Below are 15200 nucleotides of genomic sequence, written 5' to 3'. Positions count from 1 at the left end.
CATATTTCCAAGGGGAAAAAAGTACCTTATGAATAAGTGTACATTGAGACTGTCACAGAAGCACCATGGGATTTCTTCAACAGCATCTCCAGCTGGATTTCTTCAACAGCATCTCCAGCTGGGAACAATGATTCCCTGGCCTATTCTCTGGAATATTCTGTCAGAGCCATGCACCCACTCCTTCCACGTGCTCTAATCCCTGCGCTCTGCCATGGGCAAGATGCTGAGCTGCCCACTCCCACACAGACAAGGAGCTTCCACATCAGATGGGAAATGTGTTGGGAGCTTCCAATTATAAAAGAGGTCACAAATGGAGTTCAGGATTTCATCTGAGAAACTATCCTCAACATTATAGTTGGGAGTTCTTCTTCCAGATCTGAAAAAACTGATTCCTTGTCTGCAGCTCTAAAGACATAAATTTTAACAACTTAGATACTGACTACTAGAACTGATGATGAAAGAACATAATATCCTCTGCAAAATATTACATCTACTCTTCCCAGCTCCACATCCCCATTACTAATAACAGACAGGGGAAAGCCACCAGAACAGTGGGAGAACACTTGCAGAAGGAGCTTTCTCCACACGCCACCAACCCTGTAGCTCTGACCTCACTGGTGAGAAATACCAGCTGTACTTTAGGTTCCCTCATACCCAAGTTTATAGAATCACGGGGTATTCTGAGTTGGAAGGATCACTGAAGCCCAATTCTTGGCCCTGCACAGACTGGGAGCATTGTCCAAACACTCCCAGAGCTCTGGCAGCCTTGGGGCTGTGACCATTCCCTGGGGACCCTGTTCAGTGCCCCAGCACCCTCTGGGGAAAGAACCTTTTTGTGATACCCACCCTAACCCTCCCCTGACACAATTCAGGGCCATTCCCTCATGTCCTGTCCCTGGTCACACAGAGCAGGGTTCAGGGCCTGTCCCTCCTCTTCCCCTCGTGAGGAAGCTGCAGATCTGCTGTGAGCTCTGACCTCAGTCTGCTCTTCCCCAGATGAACAGACCAAGTGCCCTCAGCTGCTCCTTGTGTGGCTTCACCTCCAGGCCCTTCACCATCATCTCCATAACCCTACTTTGGACATTCTCTGAGAGCTTTAGATTTTTCTTATATTGTGTTTCCCCAACAGAGAGAAGCAGCAGCTGTGCAGCTCATGGGGATGGCCCATGTCAGGATTTGTGTGCTTGAACAAAAGCCTCTTCTGTCACAGCAAGTGGAACTGAGCGGGCACAGGCTGTGCCAGCACAGGGCAGGACAGCAAGAGAGGCTCTGTCATGTGGAAGAGGCACTACTGAGGTCCATAAGCATTGCAGAGGTTTCATTTCTGACTGGCTCCAGTGGGAAATGGAATTGGAACACACCAATCTTTTACAGGTGCACCTTGAAGTCTTTGTACAAAAGGAACACACCTCACTCACACCAACACTCCAGTGTGTGAACCAGAGCACCATGACAGGCAGGTTCACTCGAGAAGTGCATTCCTGGTACGGCCAAAACCCAGCTACAAGTCTGCTAACACAATTCGATACACTTGTGAAAGGTACCCCTACTTTTTGCTACTTTGCACTGGTAGATGTGACTTCTCTCTGACCACTCAGAGAGGCTTTTGCCAACCAAAACTGCTCCAAGATCCTGATGCTCCCTCAGATGAAGCATCCTCTGTACAGCACCCAGAGAAAGGAACATCAGCCCTGCCCAGCCTGGGGATGCGGGCAGGGTAGGGGCCCGAGTGCTGCCGAATGGGGAATATGTTAAGATTAAGATTAAGATGTCAGGACACTCTTTCATCTAAGATCATTTTGTATTTCCAAACCTAACCAGCAAGTATGGAGATCTAACCACTGCAAGGGGCATCTGCCAGCATCCCTTACTCAAGGACATCCTGGAGCTAACATATTTTAAGGATGTAGTAAATCAGTGTTGTCTGATGTACCATACAGATACAGATACATATCAGATGTATGTTTGTATATACATTGCCAACTTGCCAAAATACTCCAGGTCTACGTGTCAAAAAGACCCTGCCTAGGTGAAGACATGCGTAGAAGTCAGCTGCATGGGAAACTTAAATGGAAAATCCTAAACAATCCTAAAAGAGGTGCTGTGCTTGGAAACTTACTCTGAATTTCCGTGTATAAATAATGGCATGAAAAGTCCGCTGGTAGTGCTTTGATTTGCGGTACTACCACAGAGCACCCAAGCTTGGGCAGCTCTGAAATAAGCCATCGGTGTGTCTCTCGAGTACTTGGCGTTGGCTGCACTTATAATCGAAGCTGTCGGGTGGCGGCACGCCGGGGACCGAGCCCGCTCTGGAGGGGTTCCGTGAGGGGCTCCATGAGGGGCCCGGGCGGCGCCGCCATGGCCGCACATCTCGCGAGAGGCGGGGCGGGAACGCGGCGGGGCGGGGGCGCTGAGGGGGTGCAGCCCGAGCTCCCTCCCCGGCGCCGGCGGCTCCTCCTCTGCTCACCTCAGCTCACCCCCTGCATGCCGGCGGTGCCGGGGGCGCTGTGGAGCGGGGCACGGGGCCGCCCGCCATGGCCGAAGCAGGAGCGGGAAGCGCCGAGGGCGCCGAGGAGGAGCGGCGGGCGGCGGAAGGTGGGAGCGGGTCCGCCCCAGGAGCGGGCGGTGGGTGCCCTGTCTCCCTCTCCCCTCTCGCGCGTTGCTCCGTGCGTGGGGGGCGATGGCGGGTGCCGTGCGTGGGGTGTGTCTGCCTGTCTGTTTGTGTCTCTCTGTCTGTCCCTGTCTGTCTGTCCGCCCGCCTCGGTGATGTGGCACGGGCGGGTGTTGTTGTGGGGCTGGTGCCCCTGGGGCAGTGTCGTCTTTCCGTGAGGGCGCTCGGGGCTGGTCCTGAGCCCGGGGCCGCTCCGGGGCCGCTCGGGTTTATGTCTAATTCCCTCTGGGCGCTACTCGCTCGCTGCTCCCGCTCAGTGGAGTTCAGTGGAGATACCTGGAGCGCCCACACGGAAACTCAGGATCACGGAATGGGCTTGGAAAAGATCTCTGGAGATGCTCCAGTCTCCCCCCCTCCCCATGCCAAGGCGGGGTCACCTGGAGCAGGTGACACAGGAGCGTGTCCAGGTGGGTTTGGAATGGCCCCAGAGACAGAGACTCCAGGCCCTCCCTGGGCAGCTGTTCTAGGGCTCTGCCACCCTCAGTGTGCAGAAGTTCTTCCTCTCACTGAGGTGGAACTTCTTGTGTTTAGTTTGTCCATTGCTCCTTGTCCTGTCACCGGGTAGCAGAGAAAAGAGCCTGGCACCGTCCTCTTGGCATCGCCTGTGTAATGGTCACTGTGTGCTGTACTGCTGTGACAGATATGTCATCGTACTGATGCTATGTGCACTAAAAAGCTCTGTTTCTTTGTTTGTTTTTTAAACTTAGCAGTTAAAGCTGTTACAGTTGTGGTTCACTGTTTCTGGTACACACGTAGCCTTGCCTTCCTGAAACTCTAGTAGAATTTTTATTTTTTTTTTTTTGGAAGGTAAACATCATTTAGTATTTAAGGTATAGTGATTCTGGCTTTTCTCTGTGTGTATATGTGTGTGTGCTTGCATGTTCCTGCCCAAGCTTGTATGGCGACCAAAGTTTGATCTTTCCTTGTTTTTAATCATAAGTTTTTGGTAATAAATCAGGGCTGGTTGTAAACCAACAGCTGCTTGTGTTCCTGTTTGGAAATGAGTAGGGTGCTTCCTCTCTCTGAGGAGATGGGAGTGTTTTGCACGGGCTGTGGGGAAACAGGAATGACCCAATCCCTCCTGAGCCATCGCTGCAGTTCTGTGTAGTTAGCACCAATTCTTCTAGGTTTAGTAGTTGTTTTCTAAATGTCTCTTGTGTTATATGTATTTTAATGTATGTGGGGATCCTGGTTGTCTCAAATCCCTGACATGTTTATGTCTGTGCTGCTTGATTGTTTAAACACTGTTGTAAAATTTTGTGGTAAATAACGTAGTGTTTGAAAACAAAGTATTGTTTGTGATTTTTTTTTTTAGTAGTGTTTTTGCAGTCTGCTAAACTCTGCTTAAAACTTAAAATTTATTGTTTCTGTATCATGCATATGCTGAAAGGAGAGAAAATCATCAAAATGAAGAAACCTCCAAACACACAGGCATTTCCATTTACAAGTACATTTGGGAAATCAATGAACCATAGGTTTTATGTTTTATTGTGAGTTAAAACCCCATCCCTGCTTTCTTCTGCTGCCTATGTTTATACCTGTTCTTTTAGTGGATTTTAAAGAAACAAGTTTTGTATTTCTTTGTTTTTAAGACAAAAGTATCTTAATTGTTAGTGGGATAGGGTCACGTTAAACTTAACCTCCCTAATGTTTTGGAGGGTTTTTTTTGGTTTTTTTTTTTTAACTTGAGTGTACACCTCATTGTTGGTACATTTGCACATTATGAAAAACAAACTCTAAACTGGACAGTTCACATCCAAGAATCAAATTCATTGTAAGAAGAAATAATTTGGTGGGTGATTTTGGAAGCAAATCATTGGGAACTGTTGAAAATTCCCTGTTTGGATTGCATGGCCAGCTAAAACAATGGAAGTTCTGCAGCTGACTTGATAGGAGTCAGCATTTTGCAATCATATGATTCCAAAACTTACAAGAAAACAACTGTCCACCATTCCTCCAGGAATATATAATTGGAGAGGATTTGTGGTTTGTTTTTTGTTGTTTGTTTTATTTTTTTTTTCAGAAGTGAGCTATGATATATGAGACTCCCGATTCCTATCAGTGCTTTCTACCTGGTGTGAACATGGAAGTGCCTAGGAAAGCAGGGTACCCTTTCCAGGCCTTGGGGAGGATCTTTTCATTAACTGGTTCCTTCCTTATTTTACTTTTTAATACACTAATAGCTTTGGCCAAATATTTGGTGTTTGAAATCTATTAAGCAAATGTGTATTTAACTGGTAAGTTGTGATTCTTGACTGCTTGTCTTCCAGGTGATGAAAATAAGTAAAAATAGAAGCAGAGAGTAATCACTTGCCTGTGATATTATTTGATTTAAATGTCCGTAATTCAGAGTGTTTTAATTTTTCCTTTTTTCATTTTGTGAGATTAAAACCAAATCCAATGTTCTTAACATAGAAGAGTTTATTCTCTGGATAGTGTTGTTCATAAAATACAGAGAATTCAGTAATGAAAGCATCTTGCTCCTGTATTACACATACTTATAAAAATTAGGGAAAGAATAAGCTGCTTTAGTTCATACATTTCTACTATTTTCAGGATTTCATTCCAAAGATTGTTGTCCCAGTTTTCAATAAGAGGTACTGTAGGTGATGATCTTGATGCCAGACTTGCTGTAAGTAGTTTGAAGATGCTTTTCCATTGCCTATTTTAAAGGTTTAAACTAAATAAATTCAGAAAAATATTTAGTACAACTCTCAGCTATGTGTAGAAAATATGGTTCTTTGTTTTATAGGTGTTCAGATGTGCAGGACCTTAAACTGATATCACAGCACCTGTAACTTTCTTTCTCATGCACTACTTATGTGTGTAGGCTGTGTGTGTCGCTTTCACAGTCTCTAATGAATATCTGCAGCAAGAATTCATTAAAATAAACTAAAGTTTTAGAAAGGTAACTCCACAGTAAAATAAAACAATTTATATGGCATGGAGTTATTTGCCACTGTCAGTGTGAAGCCATTCCCTCTTGTCCTGTCACTCCAGGCCCTTGTCAAGAGTCTCCATCTTTCCTGTGCCTTCCCTTCAGGCACTGCAAGGCCACAATGAGGTCACCCCAAAGCCTTCTCTTCCCCAGGCTGAACAATCCCAATTCCCTCAGCCTTTCTTCCCAGCAGAGCTGCTCCATCTCACATCCTAAAAACAAATACAAAAAACCAAAACAAAACATAAAAAAAAACCACACAAAAAAACATGTTGATTGTGACAGAACTTTACAATCTAAAAGGAACTGCTCTGGCTGGGCTGCACAACCCTCAGGTACCACTTCATGCTCGCTTCTACCAGAATTTGGAGGTCTTCAAACTTGGCAAAGCTCAAATTCCTAGCTGTAGGGGTTTGTGCATACCAAGTACATACCTTTGGAAAATACACATTTTTAGAAGTCTGTGGTATCTGTGATCTTAGAAATCTGAATTCAAAGCAGCGTCTTTCTTCTCCTTTTCTTTGAAAGTATTTCAAAATAGGAAGCTGGATTAAAAGTTCCTTATTTTTGGAAAGGTTGTGCCAGTGTTAACACATTATTAATTTAGTTAGCTGCAGAGCTGCCACATTTCTCCAAGTCTCACTTATTCCCAGACTATGGAAAGTGTCACCATAAGCTTTATAAATGTACTTCTTCAATGACATTTTATTTCAAGCCCATTTTGCTGTAATATCTTGGTAGCTGAATTTGGATGCTCTTTTTTAAACTGGCTAAATGAGAGCTGACTGACAGCCCTTTTAATTAATTAGTTAATTAATGCTACATGACTTTTATCTTCCTGATGATTTTTGGAGTGCTAATATGTATCCTGCAAACATAGAGAGAAAAGCTAACCTTGCTGGGGGTGAGTGGTCTTGAGGTAGTGCATAATTAGGCCAATAATTTGGAAAGCCTGTCTTGGGCTTGAACTTGTTGCATGTGATGTAAACAGGTGCTGTCTGTGGCTGTTATGTTTTAAGAATTGTTTGATATTTCTGTACTTGGGGTGGATTTCATCTCACTTATCTTTAGATGTCCAAGTCTGAGGCGGTTTCTTTGGTCCCTGTGTAATTACTGACTAGGGATAGGCACTCTTGGGCTGTATCTCATCTAGCCAACTGTAGGAATCTATTTTAGATTGAGATGAATCACCCTAGAACTGTTTTATTTCATCTAGCCAAATGTAGGAATCTATTCTGGGGAGAGATGAATCACCCTAGAAATGTCTTCCTCCCTCCAGGAGGGACCAGAATGGCTACTTCAGATGTGGACATCATTATTGGTTCCGATGAATCTCCCTTTTTATGGCTGGTGGAGTTTGGACATAAACCTTTTCTAAAAGCTTGTGTTTGCTTAAGAATTGAAAACCTTAAAACTGTTGGTGGAGAAAACAGCTCAGGAATGTGGCATGGGATTAGAAAATACTATTGTCAGTAATTAGAAATATGTGGAGTCTCCCCAAGCCTTGTTTCTTGATGCATTACATGGGATTGACACAGAAACTTTGCTGATACAGGAATATGGCTGATTTTGTTTGTCTTTATATCTCCCCCCAAAACAGCTGTTTCCTGCAGCTCCTTTGCAGTTGTTCTCTTCTTTGCCAGCCCCTTGGGGGCTCTAATTAGTGTTTCTTTTCCATGTAGAAAAACACAGGAATAGGGGATGCTCTTGTTATGAGAAATATATATTGATGACCATCCCTTCAATATTTTGTTTGCCCGATTATGAAATACACTAAAATAAGTGTGGGACTAGTAGTTTTTTCATTTCTGATACACTTACTGGGAAAGAGCTATTTTGCATATGTATTTGTGCTCTTTGGGTGGTCTTTGCTTATTCACAGAGGGAATGATTCCTGTGGAGGAGTTCCTGTATTATTCTCATTATTTTCATATGTCCCAGTGTGCATAATACGCTTTTAAAATATTTTTGATTTTTAATATAGATAAGCATATAGGCTTAATGCTGAGAGACAGACATAGATTATAATAGAGATGTATTTGAGGAACTGTTCACTTGCCATTAAAATCTGGTTATCAGTATTCCAGGGCATTAGCAATGGAATGAACAGTAATAAAAATGTCATTTCTCAGCTGGAATTTTATTTGGCTTGCAAACCAGACTAGGTTAAGTAAGTTAAGCCTTTAAGGTGGTAAAACAAAACATCTCTAGTTGACTTAAACTGTTTCTAGTAGTTTTAGAATTTACTATTTAGATTTCGGTTTTAAGGAAACATCAATTTGTAATGAAGATGTGTCTTTCTGGATATTATTTTTCATGAAGCAAGTGTGCTATGAAATTGGGAATTATTTCATTTTGCTTCATGTATGTTTAGAGGTGTTTGTTTTGATGTCAGTGGTATGAAAATAGTCACAGAAAATGCAAGTATAGGAGATTCAGCCAGACGCTCAAATGACAGTTAAAAATACAACTTTTTCCAATCATAGAAGCCCACCCTGGTTATTGGGGTACATTATCTGTACCTGTTAAATCCTTTTGCCAGGTCTCCCAAAGTGGTGTAGCCAGAGAGTGAAAGAAATCTTCCATCACAGCCTACACAAGACTGGGACACTCTCCAGGGAGAGAGTGAGCACCCTGGAATCACCCAGTATCATAATGATGGCTGTTATGGAGCCCTCAGAGATTATTTTCCATCACCCTTCCTGACTTCTCGAAGCTGCCTTGGCTTTAGGAGCTGTTTCTGCCCACTTCTTGCTCAGTGAGTGATAGGTATTAAAAAGATGTTCTCTCTTCTATTAAACTCCACATAATCACTGTTATATCATGCTTGGTTGTTCTGAAGCTTTAAATTTATTTCTCTGTTTGTTTTCTTTTGCATTGTTGATGGGGGTTTGGGTTTGGTTCATGGATTTTTTAAGAAAAAAAAAAAAATATATATATATATATAAAGATTATAAAGCTGCATGCTGAGTATGTCAGGGATCAGTACAGATTCTTAACCTTATATTCTTGTCCAAGATCAGCCACCCATCGGACTGGCATTTAGTTTGTCCCAGGGATAGTGTTAAATATTTCATTTTATAATTGCAGTGTAGAAGTTCTTAATAGGTCCCTGTTACTGGTAATCCAAGCATATTTTGTTTTCTCAGTTAAGAATAACGAAAATGGGTGTTGTTAGTAAAGGAAGAATAGATAAGTACAGTATCCAGAATTTGTTTCTTGTGTGTGAGGGGAAAAACATAGCTGTTTAATAATATTGAAGATAAATTGGAAGACCTGTAAAAGAGGCCTTGGATTTTGTTCCTTTAAAGGGAAGTGTTTGGAAAGCAGGCTGGCCATCTGTGTGCAGAGCAGTATTTAGGTCAGTGGGTCTGTGCTGTCCTGCTTTGTTCCAGGACGAAAGGATCAGTTGGGCTGAAGGCATTCTGGTCTTGAAACCATGTAGGTTGCTGTTTAGTAAGTACTCTTTTATGAATATTCATCAAGACTGATTATACTTCAATAGCTTAATCAGGAATTATAGGATGCTGTCACCTGGACGAATTAAAACTGCTCCTTTTATATAAACAGTTTCTTTGGATCAGTCAGCATTTTTTGTTTGTTTTGGAATAGTGTTAATAACAAATATAAAACAATTTTAGGGAGACTCATCATAAAAATATTTCAGACATCTACCACTGTCCTATATAAATACTTATAGTATTTAATGTGTAGTTTCTTTTAATATATTTTTAACATCCCTAATTTGAATGTGATGTGTATTTGAAATAACTATATTTTTTTGCTGTTGCAGATGTCCAGTGGTTGTCACTTACTTGTCAAGTATTTGCTGATTCTTTGTTTCCACCTCTTTTTTTGAAACTTCCCGTGTGAGTTAAAGAGCTTTCTAAAATAAAGCAGGGGCTGACTTTGTGTTGTCTGATTTGATAGAGGGAGGATTAGTGGAAGACCAGGCAAGCTGTTGTTGGAGTATTAGCCTATTTTCATTTAACTCTCTAGAGGTGTATTCCAACACCAAATGAAAACCTAGAAGGTCATTTTTCTGTTGTGAATCTGTTTACATTTAAGAGGGATAAAAATACCATTGGTATCCTTGTTTTACACATTTCTACATTTTTGCAAACAGCACAGATGCTAAAAAAAAAGAGAGAAAGCTCACAGGAAAGCATCCAGTTTTTCTTCTTGCTGGATTTTCAGAGTACTTCTCTTGGTTTTTGCTCCCTTAAATGACATCTCTTAATCTCTCATCTGTCCCCATTGGCACATGGAGCCTAAAGGAGTTCCTGCATTTGCTGAAACAGAGTTAATTCTGGCTCTTTGCCTAAACATCAGCTGGGTGATTCTTTGTGATAGCTGTGTTGAGGCAGAAAAACAGTGTAATAGTGCTTATGTTCCTTGAGACTGTTCTCCTTTCCCAGTAGGTTGCTAGGATTCCTTTGGCTTGTGACTTCTCTTCTGTCCTTCCCAGAAACAACGATTTTCCTTAAGAGGAGAATTGTGAAGGGAACTTGACAAGTTTTTGAGACTCTTCCAACTTCTATGACAGATGTTCTCTGTAAATTGTGGATTTTATGTCAGGAATATGATGATAGCAAACTTCCATTTTTTGGATATCCCACTTGATTAAAATTCATAGTTCACAATATATTTTTAATGTTTATTTAGTTTGAGCCACAGTGTTTTGATCTGCTGACAAATGGCACAGCTGGTGATTTTTGCAGCAGGATGTCTGAGGTGCTGGGGGATTTAAGCACAAAAGTTGTGTGAGAGGAGAGCTGGTTCATATTGCCTTGGTGTGTTGATTGGCTTGGTGAGATCATTGCAGCACTGTGGGAGGGTGGTGCACTCTGTGCTGGACTTGGCTTTGCAACCTTGCAAGCAGTGCAGCCTTGGTTTTTTGTGTCAGAGACACAGAAGCTACACACAGACAACTTTTTGTCACAATGAGGATGAGAATGGATGCACAGTGATGAAGCTCTTGCTGGACACTGAGCCTTTATTCTCACTGACAGATAAATTCTCCGTGGATGGGAGCCCCTGCATTCCCTGTGGAGTGCCCAGCCTCATGAATCCAGTCACTAAACCTGCCACCGCCACGTCTTTCAATGCTGCTGTGCCTGACATTCCAAGGAAACGCAAGGGAAGTGATTCTGATAACCAGTAAGTGAATCAAATCTCTCTGTGTCAACCTAAATCTGAGGCATTCATCTGATATTTATGCAGTGTGGTCATTGTCTTTCCTTCCTCTTTTCCTTCCACCTTTCTAATCCTCTTTCCTTTGTTTATTACCGTTATATTTACAATGTCTTCCAAATGTATTCTTTGACAGTCTCCAATTATTAAAAATAGAAAAAATAATCTTTACATCTAAGGGATATATGTAGGATCCTGTAATGCCTTTTCCTGGCCTGAAGTGTCTAGATAATGTGTCTCTAATACTGAAATTTCAATCCTAATTTAAGGGTTTTTTTCTCAGTCTTTGCCTACTAGTAAAAGCAAATTCTTAAGTTGCTTGAAGTCTCCCAGGAACATACTAGAATTTTACCTTCAAGCATGAAACAAGATGAGTAGTTAAGTTTTTTGATCTGGAACTGCTGCTTCAGTGACCAGAGCAGCCATCTCCTTAGATGTGGAAACAGACCTGTGACCTAAAAATGGGGACTGTCCTCTTGTCAGTCCTAGTGCTCAGTCTTCTTAAGTGGGTCATACTTGACTGCTGAGGTGACACTGTCAACTGTTTTGCCCTGTTCTGTAACTGCCAAACAGATACCATTTAACTAAAAAAGTGAACTGTTCAAAGCTGTGTAAATCAGAAGTAAGGGACACAAGGCACTACAAGTATCCCCAAACTAGTGTGGAAAATCCATGCTTTAAAAGGTGGGGAATAAGAGATTTACATGTATTTGTGATTATTAAAGCAATTCCTTTAATCACTGTGTCTTCCATATGTAGTCCATTAATCTACAGAGCATTGCTGTACTTTGGGTGTTGATGTAATTGTCAACTTGGGGGTCATGATCAAGTGTATCACGTGAATATCTGAAAACTCCAGCAATGTGTTAGTTTCTGGGGAAAAAAAAAGTGTCTCCATTCTTTTTCAGTATCACTTGTTGATTTTTATCTGTTCAGTAAAAGTGTTGGTTCCTCAGTAATGTTTCCCTGAAGTTTTGATCTCTCTGATAAAAAAATTAATGCCCAAGTTGAAAAATTAATTTAAAAAGTACTGGCATATAAGAAGTAGTAACTAAGTTCTAAGACTAATAATCTTGCTGAAGAGAACCAATCAAGTGGAGTTACCATTCAAATTTTTCTGTGACTTTTCTTTTTGAGTCTATCAAGTCATCTAATTGTGCTTCAAACTCCATTTTGCTTACTTTATGACCTGTTTCCACAGGGATGTTTCTGCAGTTGAAGTTGATGGTGATCTTCAGAAAAGGTACTTTTTTATGAATGAATCCATTTCTGTTTTGAGTTCTGTGAACTTGTCACACTTTGCTGTTTGGATGAATGAGCTGTGCGGTTCCTTGAGGAGTGCTTCATCCCAGGGCAGGTGTGTGTACAGCACAAGGGGATCAACATCCAGCTAAGGAACAGTTCCATCCAATGTTAAGGGTTCCTGATAGTTCTTTCTAAGATGATGCTCTGCTTCCAGCTCTACCAAACTTGTTAGTGTTGAAGTTTAGAATGGGAAGGAGTGAAAAGTACAAGTTCAATAAGAAGACTTAGGGAGGTGGAGGAAAGCTGTCATAGTCTTCCAGGACTGGTGAATGTAAACATTTTTGTTTGGTTGTTTTAACCTTTTAAAGTGCTTTTTAAATTAGAGCTGTAATAACTGTGTTAAAGTAATGCTGTTACAAGATGGCTGTGCAGCATAGCAAACCCTTTGTGGAATAGATGTGCCAGGAGGGTTACATGATTACTTTGTTGCATTTTCTTTTTCTGTATCTGGATACCTTACTTGGGTAATACTTGTTTGTCGGGAGCCATGCAGTGTTTTTATAGAATAGGCTGTTTCACTTGGAAGGGACCTACGATGACCATCCAGCCCAACTGCCTGAGCACTTCAGGGCTGATCAAAGGTTAAGGCATGTTGTAAAGGGCATTGCCCAAATGTCTCTTAAACACTGACAGCCCTGGGGCATTGACCGCCTCTCTAGGAAGCCTGTTCCAGTGTTTCCCTACCTTCTTGGTACAGAAATGCTTCCTAATGTCCAGTCTAGACCTTCCCTGCACAGCTCTGAACCATTTCCTTGTGTCCTATCCTTGGATATCTGGGAGAAGAGCTCAGCACCTCTCTCTTCCCCTCCTCAGGAAGCTCCAGAGAGCAAGGAGGTGGCCTCAGCCTCCTTTTCTGCAAACTAGACAAACCAGGAGTTCTTGGCCACTCTCCACAGGACATTCCTTCTATTCCTTTCATCAGCTCTGTTGCCTTCCTCTGAATTCATTCAGGGACCTTCCCATCTTCACCAAACATCTTCTCACATTTTGGGGCCCAGAAGTGCACACAATATTCAAGTGAAGACACACCGGCTCTGAGGACAGCAGGATAATCACCTCTTTGCCCATCTGGTGTTTGATGAGCCCAGGATGTGGTTTGCCCTCTGACTGCCTTAAACTGGGCCTACTGCATCCAGCACCTCCAGGTCCCTTTCTGCAGGGAAGTCACTCTTTGGTGCATAGCTTAAAGGGTGGTGTAAAAGTCTTTCTTTGGGGTTGAATTGGTTGTTTCATCGTGAATTTTTTTCCATGATGCTCATGATGGAAAGTATGACAAAAAAACCTCCTTTTCTGCCTTTAAAACATTTGCTTCCATTTTAGAAAAAATGGGGAAGTATATTTAATAAATCAATGGAGAAAGTAGAGAAAAGCTGGTATTTATTTTTTCTGATTAATACCCATTCTGTCCTTTCTCGTACCAATTAAATATACCCACATGATAGCCACAAAGTGGAATTCCACCCTCTGTTCTTGTAGTCAAGGTAGTTTTAATTTAGCTATTCATATCAGCAACACCACAGCTGTTAGGACAGAGGCTATAAAAATCCCTTGAAGGCTGGGACGGATTGCTTGAGCAGCAAATTTGTGCTAGATTTTTTCCCTAAGTGGGGCTCCTGAGGGAGAAAGTAAGTTAAATAATAGGGCACATGCTGCATTGCAGCTGGTCTGGCTCCTCCTTACCTCTTCTGTTATGGTCAGAGAATGTAAATTCAATTGGAATTCACAGTATATGGATATTTCTGGTAAGTTTCTTTTAAAATGGAAGGAAAATATTAGTTATTGCTAACTCATCTAAATTGGAACCAATTTCAATGAATGAAAGTCTTGGAGTATTGTGAGTCAAACCTTCTCCTGTGTCTGGGTTTATCAGACTGTCTAGAAGATTGCTGGGGTCCAGTGAAATACCAGATTCTGCATTTTTAATTTGGCTTCTGGATCCTCACTGGGGTCAGTGCTGAGTTACAGGTAGCAGCAGCTTTTGGCACCTTTCCTCAAGCTCCAAGGATCCTCCTGCTTCTGTTTACTTATGGGAGACAGCTGCTGCCTGCTTGTCCTTTCCTCTTGATCCTCATGGTACCAAGGCCATAAATTCTTCCCAAAGAGTGGGGAACAGTGCAGTGCCATAGGGAAAGAAAAGCTTGTTGCCCTTGTTTGAATCATCCTTTATAGTTTCCTGTTGCGGAGTGTTTATTGTGCTGCAGACACTTATGACTGTGTTTCATTTACAGTTTTATTACTTTATGACTTCCCAGTCATTGCTTAAGTTTTTTGGTTTTTATTAAATTATAAACTAGGATAGCTTATTTTATAATTTGACAATAAGATAACTAGAAATAAAAACATAAATAGATAATCTCATATAAAATTTGAAACAAAAAAATAAAATAAAGTCTAGTCTTAAATTATTTGAATGTTCCAATAATGTTGTTGTCTCCAGAATGAAAAAGGCCCCATAATTATGAAATCTCCCTTTAATATGTTCACACAACTGTGAATATTGCCAGTTGTGCTCTGGTCTCTTTCTGTTATGCATCACTTGCTAGGTCAGTTATGATTTAGAGATTTTGTGGGTTTGCTTTTGCCGGAGCCACAGTTAATTTGTAGCATTTTCTGGAATTTGTGGGAGGAAAGAAGTGCCTAGTATTAAATATGTAATGTAAAACCCTGTATTTTTTTTTTTTTTTCTAGGAGTGAAGATGAAGAACATGTTAAAGTAAAAGATTTCAGGTACTAATTTTCAATAGCAATACATTTTGTTTGTGAATACTGAGATTCACAATAGTAAAATATGAGTTTGTGGGTAATATTCATTAAAACTATCAAATATTTTTCCCTGCTACTATCAAACTATCAAAAACTATCAAAGCTTTTCCTTTTCCCTGCTAAATGTATAGTAATTTTTAAAGCCTCTTTAAGGGTTTTATTTGCTAATAATTTTGATGAAAGTTACTGCAGGATATCTCAGATGGTTTAGCAAAAACATATGGTTGAAGTTTTTAAGGTGAGAATTAAATGCAGTACACCCAAGTCATGTATAAGGAGCTGATCCTTCATCTGTATGAATTTGAGAACTGTTTTTTCCAGATTTGTCTG

At 41.3% G+C, this 15200-nt stretch overlaps 1 protein-coding gene across 4 annotated transcripts in view; it reads left to right on the top strand.

Annotated features, from left to right (window-relative positions):
• Positions 1-2458: 2458 nt before the first annotated feature.
• The window catches only part of LOC131572791 (basic helix-loop-helix ARNT-like protein 2), a 32045-nt gene continuing 19303 nt past the window's right edge, over positions 2459-15200 (top strand). For 3 of the 4 annotated variants that reach the window (XR_009276050.1, XM_058826151.1, XM_058826150.1), the window contains exons 1-4: positions 2468-2625; positions 10622-10769; positions 12004-12045; positions 14796-14834. Coding sequence is in view for 3 of the 4 variants with exons in the window: in XM_058826151.1 (XP_058682134.1) it covers positions 2535-2625; positions 10622-10769; positions 12004-12045; positions 14796-14834 (320 nt within the window). In the remaining variant the exon portion in view is untranslated. Of the gene's footprint in view, positions 2626-10621; positions 10770-12003; positions 12046-14795; positions 14835-15200 lie in introns of all 4 variants that reach the window. The other variant, XM_058826152.1, reaches the window with a different exon arrangement.

This window comes from Poecile atricapillus, chromosome Z (genome assembly GCF_030490865.1).
Source record: "Poecile atricapillus isolate bPoeAtr1 chromosome Z, bPoeAtr1.hap1, whole genome shotgun sequence".
In the NCBI taxonomy this organism is placed as follows: Eukaryota; Metazoa; Chordata; class Aves; order Passeriformes; family Paridae; genus Poecile; species Poecile atricapillus.
This window is presented reverse-complemented; position numbering and strand designations above follow the sequence as displayed.